Source organism: Charadrius vociferus, unplaced genomic scaffold, assembly GCF_000708025.1.
Source record: "Charadrius vociferus isolate BGI_N301 unplaced genomic scaffold, ASM70802v2 scaffold245, whole genome shotgun sequence".
Lineage (NCBI taxonomy): Eukaryota > Metazoa > Chordata > Aves > Charadriiformes > Charadriidae > Charadrius > Charadrius vociferus.
Genome location: NW_009648533.1, coordinates 203,464 through 215,749, shown reverse-complemented (window position 1 = coordinate 215,749; position 12,286 = coordinate 203,464). Strand labels below are relative to the sequence as shown.

At 37.7% G+C, this 12,286-nt stretch overlaps 1 protein-coding gene across 1 annotated transcript in view; it reads left to right on the top strand.

Moving 5' to 3' along the window:
- The first annotated feature begins 2,239 nt into the window (after window positions 1-2,239).
- The window catches only part of USP40 (ubiquitin specific peptidase 40), a 33,313-nt gene continuing 23,266 nt past the window's right edge, over window positions 2,240-12,286 (top strand). Inside the window, exons 1-11 of the mRNA XM_009885810.1 lie at window positions 2,240-2,470; window positions 3,016-3,083; window positions 4,060-4,173; window positions 4,761-4,925; window positions 5,497-5,643; window positions 8,097-8,240; window positions 9,174-9,302; window positions 9,814-9,915; window positions 10,251-10,358; window positions 11,328-11,649; window positions 12,161-12,242. Coding sequence (XP_009884112.1) covers window positions 2,272-2,470; window positions 3,016-3,083; window positions 4,060-4,173; window positions 4,761-4,925; window positions 5,497-5,643; window positions 8,097-8,240; window positions 9,174-9,302; window positions 9,814-9,915; window positions 10,251-10,358; window positions 11,328-11,649; window positions 12,161-12,242 — 1,580 coding nt within the window. The 5' untranslated portion in view covers window positions 2,240-2,271. The remainder of the gene's footprint in view (window positions 2,471-3,015; window positions 3,084-4,059; window positions 4,174-4,760; window positions 4,926-5,496; window positions 5,644-8,096; window positions 8,241-9,173; window positions 9,303-9,813; window positions 9,916-10,250; window positions 10,359-11,327; window positions 11,650-12,160; window positions 12,243-12,286) is intronic.

The following is a 12,286-nucleotide window of genomic DNA, read 5'->3' as shown; positions in this document are numbered from 1 at the left end:
TGCTGAAGTGCTTCTCTGGAGTGGTGGGTGGGTACAGCAGACTGAAAGTAAGATGATATCTGTCTCCTAGATACGTGTTTTTTTTATAGTGAACAAACTTATTAGGAGCTAGCTGCTGTGCATTTGGATACAGAAAATAGAAAGACTCATAATCTTTGGACGGTTAAATACTAAAGTGCAGTAGGCCTGACTGAAAAATAAATAAAGGCTGAGAGGCAGTTTGGCAATTACATCTTTAAGCACAGGAGGTGGGACGTTTATAGGTTTTGGGGGGTTTTGTAGGTAATCAAGGTATAAGAGCTGCGTTCAGAGAAGAAGAACAAAATGCAAAGAGATAAAAAATATTTCTGTCTGTTCATTAAGAGGGATCTTCAGCCACATAATTTTATTTTGTGAGGATTTATAAGAGGATATCTATCTATGAAGTGCTGAAGAAGCAGCGTAGAACAAGCACAGTGAACATTGCCTTGCCGCATCACAGTCAACTGCTCTGAGCATAGCCTTTTGCCTCAAAACTGCTCTACCATGGGAAGGACTAAAATGAGCTTAATGTAATGCTTTTTTTTAAAAAAAGAGTTTTAGGAGATGCCTGAAGAACCACTGGTTGGTTGAATGGGAGCTATCAACTACATTTGGATTTTCAAAAGACATTCAACAAGGTTTGCCACCAAGGACTCTTAAAGAAATTAAGCTGACACAGGAGAAGAAAGTCATTGCTTCGTTTAATAATTAGCTAAAAGAGGGGAAACACAGGATCGGCTGTTCACAGAGGGGAATGAGGGGGATTTTTTTTGTGTCTTTGCGAGGACATATCATAAACATATGATATATGACATATCAGTATATCATAAACTGTTGGAAAAAAAAAGCGAATGCTGAGATGACTAGTTTATCCTGTGAACTAAACTGATAAATTGCAGTAAAGACAAGTGCCATCAGTGAAGCTTTAAAGTCTTTATGCTCATGGATGTCTGAATGATACAGTAGCAGATAGTACTAGCTGTAGGTGAGTGCAAGAGATGCAGCATGGGGCAAAGACAATCACAACTTTACTGTTATGTATATACACATATTTATTTAAAGTATGTATGTAATATTTGAGATCGAAGTGAACATACAAGAGTGAGACCTTGGGGTAATAATAGACATTTCTTAAAAAAAAAAAAGTCTAGTGCTCAGTAGTTGTACAAAAAGAGAACAAACCAGAGCATTATTATTTATAAATATAAAAATTATATGTAAAATACAAATTATTTGTAATATCTAAAAATAACGTTTATATTATATATAGATAGATAGCTGTGGTTTGCACACATCTTGAACATTGTAGGCAGATGTGGTCCTCAGAAACATGTAAAGGAGAAGTTTAAGGTGTTTAGAGAAGGTAGGTAAGGGTAACTGAAGACAGGGCAGCAAGTTCAGTTGTAGGAATGAATACGGCTTTGTGGAAGCTTTTGTCTGGAAGAGATGTCTAAGTGAAATATGGTAAAGATCTGCAAAATTGCATGTGGAATGAAGGTAAATAGGGGAGTGATTATTCACTGCTTCAGTATAACTCATTGATTACTCACTGCTAATGCAAGAGATACAGCATACCAAATGGAATTATCGGGTAACAACTACAAAACAAAAGGGAGCTAGCTTTGGGAGTCCTGGTACATGCTAAGAGGTCGCAAGGCTTCTGAAAAGGACTGAAAAAATTTCCATAAGAAGAGTTAGTTGCCATTGAGTTTCTGGCTAAAACATCTGGAAGCAGACATAATATTTTCATAAAATATCGCTGTATTTTTTATTATTTATTACACTTCTCCCATCTGAAGTGGCTAATACTAGAGACAGGTTACTTCTGCACCTGGATTTGTTGAGAGACAGTGCAGGGATTTTAATGAGTTTGAGAGGCCTTGCATACCTTTCCTGCAGGAAACTGGGCAACTTCAGCACTAGTTAATTATAGGTGTTCAGAAGGACCTGTTAATTTTGCTATGCATGTTTTTGCTTATGCAAATTTCAAATGTCATGTATCTGACTCTAGTTAAAATTGTCTTCATATCTGTGCTTTTAATTCACCCCTTTTTTGTTATGTTAGTGCACACTTTTGTATGGATTCGACATTCATTTTTAGAATGAACAGAATAAGATGAAAAAAGTTATAAACAAATTCTTCAATCAGGGCCGAAAGGTTTATCTTGGCGGATTAGAGGTGGATTGATTCAATTGCATTTTTTATAGTAAATAGATTATATTTTTTTTAAGGACTGTTTTGCCTTCACAATGTTTGGGGACTTATTTGAAGAGGATTTTTCCTTTATTTCAAACAATCATTGTGGAAAAGGGAAGAAATCAAAGCCCAGAGATTCTGAGCCTCCAGCTCCCAGGGATTCCACCAACCTAAGTGGTATCAAAAATCAGGGTGGGACGTGCTACCTTAATTCCCTTCTGCAGACTCTGCTTTTCACACCCGAATTTAGAGGTAATGTGTTCAAAATCTTCTTAAAGTAATGTTGGAATTGATATTTTAGAGTGATGTGCATTTCTAGTTATTTATTAAAGAAATACTACAAAAAGATTGTTTTCAGCAACAATTTATTTCAGTTGACTTCAAATAAGTTATTACAGAATACTCAGAGCTATTGGTCTGTAGAATTTTATTGTCACTTATGCACAAAATGTGGGATAAACATTACATTTTCTTGCAGGTAGACAGTCTGCAGCATGTGTAAATAAGAGGGTTTATTGCTGTCCATAAAGTGTCATTCATTTCTTAATGCAACAACTACAGTTCCTAAAAAAAAAAAAAAAAAAAAAATTTTTTTTGCCTTTTAAACATCTTCATGGTTACTTATGCTTTATTGTTATAGCTTCAACCAGTTGAAAGGACGAATGAAGTTCAGAAATGTTATTTAATGTCTTAATTTGCGAAAAAGAATAGCATCATAATGCTTGGCAGTTAAAATACAACAAACCTTTAAAGAGGAGACTTTTTTTTTTAAATAGGCATTTTTGTTACATTTACAGAGGCGCTGTTCTCTCTAGGACCTGAAGAACTTGGGACTTTGGATGATAGCAGTAAACCAGATGCAAAGGTATTTAAACTTTTCTTGTCATTAATCACTGCTGAATGTTGATTCAGAAGAATATTGTTTCAGTTTGAATGAAACTTCTTGTGAGAACGAATGAAAGCCTAACTGTGATGCTGAAAGGCAGTTTGATTGGCCGATACTTGATTTTGCAGACAGGTGTAAGTTTTCAGTGCCGTAAGCTTTTGCTTCAAAAGTAAGCTATTGAGCCTATTTCTGCTGAAATTGATAATAGAGGTCATTTGTCTTCGGGGGGGACCAGGAACAATTTCAAAGTCTGTACAGTCCTTTCGTAGATTTTCCTCTACTGTAATTAAAGCTACAGTGCTACGATTTATTTTTCACCAGTAAATGTCTGCAGCCTAGATGACTGCACTGAGGCTGTCTGAAGGTTTAACAGCCCACCCATGCACAAGATGGTATGGGACTGGTATATAATCTTTGTTTAAAAAGTGCTTACTGAAGTTGCCTACAGAATTTCATTCTTTAGTTTTCGTGTTAAAGTGACACAACCGGTTGCTTGGAAAATTTTTTTTTCTTTGTAAGTCAAAGTTAAATACAGGTAGCTGATCAAGCTTGTTGACATTAGCCATTCTCCTTCCTGTCTTGTTGCACGCCACCACCGAACCCTATACTGAGCAAGAAGTAGCATGTGTTAAATCTGTTTGTTGTGATGTCTTGTAGCTGAGAAACTTGGCCGTTTTTATTGTGGAGATGGCTTAATTTTAATCTGTACAGTTTTGCTTTATCACAAAACATATGTTCCATGACGGTATTTGGCTGAGTAAGGTGAGGCACTGTAGATTTTTGGGAACCAAGTGTGACTGATGTTTTGGTGTGAATTGAGTAGCCTGTGTTATGAAAGCTATAGACAGTGGTGATTTATTACAAGTTTTATACTAAATTATTTTTCTTTTTATTTAAATGATTGGTTTGAAGACTCGTTCTGATCTGTTGGGTATGTTTTGTTTTTTATTTCTAGGTTCGAATAATTCCATTACAACTTCAACGGTTATTTGCTCAGCTTCTGCTCTTAGACCAGCAGGCTGCATCTACAACAGACCTTACTGAGAGCTTTGGGTGGAACAGCCATGAGGTACAATTTACTATCAGTGACACCATCAAGAAAGTTTTTGGGTTTTTTTTTGTTTGTTTGTTTTGTTTTTGGAAGTCTGACATTTAAGAAATACCTTAAAATACTTCAAGCTGCAGAAAGCGTTGAATTGGGTCAGCTATTGTATATTATTGTATCTCCACATGAAGTACATGCCAATTGTTTACAGTGAGCAACAGAAGAAAATTTGTTCTGTTAGATAAAGTTTCAGTAGATTTTCTTTTGTTTTTACAGGAATGTTTTTCCAACAGTAATTAGAGTTCTTGTCGTTCAAATACCTCAATTCTTATCTAAATTGAACTGTGTAACTCATCTTAGCGTTTAGTCTAAATCTACCCAACTGAAAGCATCTTATGCTTCTTATAGTTTGTGTACTTGTAGCTACTCAGAGAGCATAACTAAATTAAGAATAACAAATAATAATAAAGGTACTACTCAAGGTAGTAAATGTATGGGTAGTCATTGAGGCAGCTGTCTTTGTCACAGTTAATATATGTTGTTCTTAAGCAATAAGCAAAGCAGGTGGCACTATTTTATTTCTTCAAGTTTGTTGGTTTTTTGTCATGCAGGAAATGAGGCAGCATGATGTGCAGGAATTAAATCGGATTCTGTTCAGTGCTTTGGAAACTTCCCTTGTGGGGACTTCAGGTCATGACCTTATTAACCGATTGTACCATGGGATTGTTGTCAACCAGATTGTTTGTAAAGAATGCAAGAATATCAGTGAGAGACAGGTAAAGCCAGATGACTTTCAAGGATAGATTTCAGTCTGTTGAAGATACTGTAAAAGTTCTTTTTTTTTTAAACTCCCAAATTAATGACATTTCTTGAGTGTCACTGGTGGCCTTGTTGAATCTAGGTGGTGTGTATTGGTTAGAGTGCTGCAGACTTGCATATGTGAAAATTATGCATGACTTTGTTGTTAAGTCTTGGCTGGCATTTTCTAAACCACCTACATCAGGCCATGACTCAGAGGTAAAAAAACAAGTGTTATCGCATCTTCTGAGTTGACAAACATTGCCTTTAGTAGATGTAGTTAGCAGAGAGCTGAACAGTGGGGTAACAACAGTCAAACCTATCTTTACAGTATTTTATGCGCTTTGTAATTTAAAAAAGTCTGTTGTTTTTTTTTTTAAATTAATTTATCTTTTGTGGATGTATGTGTGTTTCCTCCCCCCCTACCCCCCCAGCAGTGAAAGCAAAATAAATGCTCACATCTGTTGTGGTGAATGGGATGAGTATCTTTCTAATGTACCATGAACTTCCACTACTTACTACCTTACTTTTTGTTGTACTTGTGGATAGGAAGACTTCTTAGACCTAACAGTGGCGGTAAAAGGTGTTGCTGGCTTGGAGGAGGCCTTATGGAACATGTATGTAGAAGAAGAGTACTTTGAAAATGAGAACTTGTATCAGTGTGGAGCCTGTGATAAACTTGTTGAAGCTTCAAAGGTAATGCATTGGTGATTCTCAGTGTTCAGTTTGCTAACAGTTAGGAACTTTGTTTACATTTCTGTATCTGCCCTCTAACTCCAAAACAGACATAGACAGCTATTAGTGCACTGACGCATTTTGCCAACTTCACAACAGCAAAGCTCTTTGGCCTACTGCAGTGGCTCTCTTCTGTAACAGATCAAGTGCAGTCCAACCCTTGCATCACCCTTAATGTGGAAGCGAGTGGGTGCAAAGGCAAGCTGAGGACAGATGAAGTTAATCAGTGACTCGGGAGTTCAGAAACATTTGCCAGTGCCTCTTGTGGCTTGATTATAAGGGCTTATTTGAGTTAAAATTTTCTGGGTTCGGGGGAGCATGAGATAAGAGTTATTTACCTCTCAAATGTGCTCGTCCATTAAAGAAGACAGTGGAAACTCCGATCCTGGGTAAGAAGTCACATAGCTGGGAGATGCCAGGGTGCGAATGGACAACCTCAAGAGAGCGGGACTCTGCTAGAAGGCTGTAGCAGGAAGGAGGGACATTGTGTCAGCATGACTGCTGCTTGTGGCTCTGTGGCCCTGCAGGCATGATGTGTGTGATCACAGCAGACTATAGTGAGAGTTAACAATGGCAGCAAGTGACGGGCCAGCTGAGTCACTCTAGGCTTGGTTGCATCGTTTGGAAGGCATCTGCCTAACAATGCGACCACCTGCCCACACCTAACATGTTTCAAAGACAAGATAGCCCATACCTACCCACTCCATTCCTCCCTCCCTTCAGTACTCAGTGGGTCTTTGGATGTTATTCTTCCCCCTTTTTTGTCTTGGCCTTTAGAGATAGTAGTAGTTGAAGAATATCATGTTCCAGAACGTTATCAAATTTTAATTGTACAGTCTGATATTCCCCCTAAACTTGGAAGAACATGCAAAATATTTTGTGCCACTAAGCTCTGCAATGGCTTTGCAATTGATGCAAATGAAATACCTAATACAGGAGGTTTCTTAAACCCTATGTGTGTTCCTGGGAAGCTCTCTGTTACGGCTCTGCAAGTGGAGAGTTGGATGGAGACATTGCAAAGGGTCGGAAGCATGTCTGTTCAATCTACGCTTACATTCAGAGGTGATACAAGATGGTTGGTTTTGCTTCACACTAGGGTTCCTGATGTGCTCACACACCAAGTTGTTTGATCTTGATTAATATTCTTTCTTACTAAAATGGATTACGTTGGCTTTCCTGTCTTGAAGGTCCTCCCCTCTATAAATGAGGGAGACTAACACGTGCTTGTTCATTCTGTGGCTGCTTGTAGGGTCTTCCAGGATATGCCTACCCTATACTGCTCAGGCACAGCATTGTGCTTATTTACGATAGCCCACAGATCTTAGTCAAGGCCCTTTTCATCAAGCAGCCTGGCAGATCTTAAGCAAAATGCCATCGTGATATGTTCTGGTGACATTTTTCAGACCACTTCTGTTGCATTTGGAGGCAGCCCAACAGTCACTGAGCAGCAGGCTGCACAATACATGTGGGAGTGATCTCTTTTTCTGGACAATATACACCTGTCATATCTAGCGATATTACAGATGGGATAATTTGTGACTTCCATATTTGACAACACTGTGCCTGTACAAGCCCTGACCTGTACTTGGTACCACATAACCCCAAAGAGCTGGAAAACTCCACAATGGTTATTTGAATAAACCTCAGGTGAAGTATAAATGCTGTGATTGGAGGAGATGATCCAGAAGGGTCAGAAGAGTCATAGCCCCAGCCTCAGTTGAGGTCCTTTCCTTACAGCAGAAGCAAGCGTGTAGGCTATGTTTGTAGGTAGAGCTTCATTCATAGCTATTTTTTGGGGGGGGTGGGGGGGGTGGCTTCAGGGCCTATGCCAGATGCTGAGCGCCCCACTGTTCATCTGGGAATGGTGATCTAGCATGTGTTGCTGTTCTGCAGCACCTGCCGTTCAGCAGCATTTAAGTGTTTGTGTTTTTTCTCTGGGCTCCCAGGGTCTGTGTGGGACTGTTGGTGGCAGGTGCTGTGCAAGGGGCCAAGAACAAAGTTGTATAGTCTGACTTCATGTGTAAGCACAAAGCCCAGGGTTTGAAACAGTTGCTTATTAGTATAAAATTAATGAAAATGCTCTCACAAAGAATATGTGGGCTATGGAAATGTAATTACTGACTAGCATTTCATCTCTGTCCTCCTTCGTTTTTTGTAGGAGGATAAAGTATGGGACTGTGGTCACCATTCAGGGAAGGTGTAGGGCTTTACAGAGGGGAAGGATCTTGATTGCTTTTAGGATGGCTAGTTGGTAGGGAAATTGAGAATTAAGGAAAACACTTTAAAAATTAAAACACTGTTCATGTCTGCCTGCTTGTAACCAGGGTTTGTTGGAAAGTGAATAGTTGACCATAGCAAAGTGGAAACATTATTCTGTATAACTGTGCTTACAATTTTTAAAAATCATTTTACAGTCTGCTAAACTACGCAAGTTGCCACCCTTTCTCACTGTTTCTCTCCTGAGATTTAACTTTGACTTTGAGAAGTGCGAACGATACAAGGAAACAAGCTGCTATACATTCCCTATACAGATAAATCTGAGGCCCTTTTGTGAGCAGGTTTGTACTGTTATATTTGTTAAAGTTTCTATGTACTCTGCATACAACCAATATCTCAAAGACAAGTTATCTTTTATTTTGCATTTTGTTAGGGCAAGGTATTTGAGAAATCTGGTGGGGTTTTCTTCTGTCTCCAATTCCAAATATTTGGAATTCCAATTTCTTTACAAAAGACCACTTTCTAACTGAATGGGAAATACCTTGTAGCTATACAAGGGGATGGGACATAATAATTACCTAAAACTTGATCTGGCATTTGTTTGAAAGGAAGATTATCAGCTGGAAATTGAAATTAAATTTGGTTTTGTATTGTTATTGTATAGATTTACCTATATATTTCTTATGTGCCTGTAGTTATTTAATTTTAATAAGGAATCTGTCTTTGCATTCATCCATATGTTTTTTTGATTATAAACTGAGCTATACTGATGTTTGGTGACAATTTTTGATCTTTAGAATATATAAAGAATATACTTAATAGAGGCACTGTTATTGAAAAAGCCATTTTTCTTATTGAAATGTTGCAGTGCAAGCTTGGAAATTTCTCAGTGTTTGCATTTGAGGAAGCCTTTTTTTTTTTTTCAGTTGGTTTGTGTATATAAATGTGTTGCTTGTTTTTTCTCTAGTCTTTTAAATAAAATAAGCCTGGTTATGAACAAACAGGTTGAGCCGTTCTATTATTTGCATCAATATTTAATTATTTTAAATTTCCAGTATTGTTCACAATCACGCTTAAAAAGTTGCTTAAGAAGTCTGTGACTTGGTATGTGGTTTGTGTCAATCCATACTGTGTTACCGAGACCAGTTCAGTCCCTGCATGTGTGAATGTACACTGAGAAATATTCGAAGCTATGCTGATGGTGTAAAACTGTCCTTGTGTTAAAGAGTTACTGATACATATTATTGTTGTTATTATTGTTTTTCTTTTTAAAGACTGAAATGGATGATTCAGAGTACATGTATGAGCTCTTCTCTGTTATTATACATAAAGGTGGCTGCTATGGAGGACACTATCATGTTTATATCAGAGATGTGGATGAATTAGGAAACTGGCAGTTACAGGTAAGTCCTGAAAGATTTTCTTCCTTGCTTGATATGTCTTTTTTTTCAGAAAAGATTTAAGAGATAGTGGATAAAATGTACATCCGAACTAATTAATATTTTAGTGAGGCTTTTTGTCTCTTACCTCATTGAGAAGGCTAGTTTTCCACAGTATGTGGCCTCTTTTAAGATTTTGCAGCAAATTTTAGCTTTCCGACCTGCTAAACTATCTCATGTTACCAGGCTCACTATAAATGAATTAATATCTTTGCTCAAGACTAGCACAGCCATTTTAATGGATGACTCTGGCTGGCTGTTTGTAAATAATGCAAATGCCTTTTCTGTTAAAAAACCTGATAGCAGATATTCTGTATGACATTATACAGTCCGTAGCAGGTGGCAGAAGCAGGTTATCAGAACTGCCTTCGTGCTTCTAAATTGTGCATGCTAACATTAGTACAGAATATGATAGAAAACTGTTAGTTGTGTGTGAAACAACAGTATTTGTGAGTCTGTTATTTTTCTTATACAGGAAGAAGAGCATAGGCTGATTGAAGATAAGGCTTTAAGAGATACTGAAAATGCCAAAGAAATAGAAAATCCATTGGAAGTGTTGAAAGGGATTTTATCAGAGGTATGGTATGTAAGGAGTTTACTGCTTTGATTTTGATACTAAGGAACGTAGAAGGGGTTAGTGTATGCAAGAGTAAGCAGGTGTAACTGTACAGAACTATTCTGAACTTACTTTAAAGCATATAAAACTTGTAACTTTAACCTGACTTTAATACTAATCGTGGCTCTTCATAGAGAAAACAGCCCGTTTTGAGTATTTCCTTAAGTTGCTTACCTAAGCTGTTGTAAAATGTGATGCTACCTTGGCTTATTAACAAACAGGAATGATTTAAGCACTTCAGAATTGGCTTCTTTGCATTGATCCCTTGACTGTTGTAGCCTTTAATTTCTCTGTAGGAAGAATCTAAACAAATTCCCGTGGATCAATTAGGGCAGAAATTATTGGAGAAAAATGGTGTGTCCTGGAATAAGAAATACCGAAAACAATGTGGAGCATTACGAAAGGTACTATGCATGTATGTTAGTTTGGTTTTTACTGTTAAGATAACTTTACATTTATTATTCCTATTGAATAGTCAGTAGGATGTTAATTGAAAATACTGGCAATTGGGACTAGCAGGATAGAGCACATGTTAAGAGAGGTTTGTGCGATAAATTAGTAAAATGGGGAACGTGGACAAGATTGTGAAGGGATTGTCTGCCTGAAAAGTGCTGAGTGGTTGATGTCCCCCCCATCTCTCAAGAGCCACGATTTTGTTTTGTGCAATTTGGCCACCAAGCTTGTTTGAAGTATCTGAATGCTGCTAAAATGAAAGTAGAAAACAGAGTGGATAAGCTGAGTGAAACTGGACGAGTAGGTTTTAAGTTCTTGAGATGCCACGATGGGCAGTGTTAATTTGGGTAAGGTACATCTCAGCAGACCAGAATTGAGCTCAAGATCCCTGTCTGGTAAATATAGAAGGGAGCACTTCTGTGGAGACTAGGGAGTGGAAAGTACTAGTGTTAGAGGGGTAAACTGGTTGCGGTGGTAAAAGCAGAACCTTTTTGATTGCCTAGAGCATCCATCACTCCTTATGCTCACAAGTCCATATGCTCTGTCCCTGGAAAGGTAGAAGTGTTTTAAAAGGATTCTGATGTCTCAAACAATGCTTGAAATTCAGAAGTTAGTCTGATTTAATTCTTAGTGATGCATGTATGTTAAAAACAATTCTTTTGCAATGTCTTGTATGATAGTTTGAAGTTTTATAAGAAACAAAGCCAGCAACAGCATATAAAAGATCAGGTAGATAAGTGGTGGTAGGAAAATTACATTTTTCTGTCTGAACTGAGGAAATCCACGAGGAAACATCATAAAACCAAGTTTGAAGGGATGGGGTTTGTTTATCAATTTGCAGATGAATTGGGTGAAGTAGCTACTGCAGGCTGCTATATTTAAAAATGGGTATCTTAATCTTGTCCTTGCTTTCCTTTTAGTATTTGCAGAATCATCCTCAGATATTTCAGTTCAGTCCTGATGAAAATAAGGTTGGTCTGAAGGAAAAACACAAGCTTGCATTTAGGTCAGATTCTCAAGGACAAGATCTCCAAAGCCCTCCTCAGAAGAATGATGTCCAGTGGAATTCAGAAAAAAACCCTGCAAGGCTAAGGGACGGTTCTGCTGGTTGCCATTGGTTTGATCTGAATGATTCAAAAGTCCAGCCAATCAAGGAGAAGGATATTGAGAAACAATTTCAGGGTAAAGAGAGTGCCTACATGCTGTTTTATCGAAAATCTCAGTTAAAAAGACCGCCTGAAGGTACACAAAGCTCATCTTGATATTCTGGGGGTTTCCATCGTCAACAGTTTGTTTTCTGGAGGGCAGAGGCTGTTGGGCCTTTCTATCCTTCCCAAGACCTGAAGATACAATTTTCTTTCTAGTGCTTATTTGAAAAAAGGGTTAACTAAAATACTCAGAGATTACCTCCAAGGAGGTAGAGACCAGTTAATTTGCTGTGGCTGACACTAACTTTCCTAGTATGCTTCACAAATATGAGCAGAAATCTCCTACTGAAACAAATACAAGTTGTTGCTAACAGCATTCATATATCAGTTTCCCTTAAGGAAAGATTGATGGGATGAAATAAAAGCACTTGTTTGTTTTTTGTATCATCTTGCAGTTTAATTTTCTCTATTACAAAAAAATGCAACATTATTGCTCTGAATTTTCAATGATTACTGTACTGTAATGTCTCATCTTGATCGCTTTTCTTGTTTGCCAAAACACATTAAGCAGCTGAGGCCAAACTAGCCTATATTATTTGTTGCAGCACGAGGAAATCCAAGGTACCAAATTCCTGAACACCTTCTGAGTGAAATGAATGCTGCTAATACTGAGCTGCAAAAAAAGAGGTATATTAATGTAAATGTACCAATCTCTTAAACAGCATTCTTAG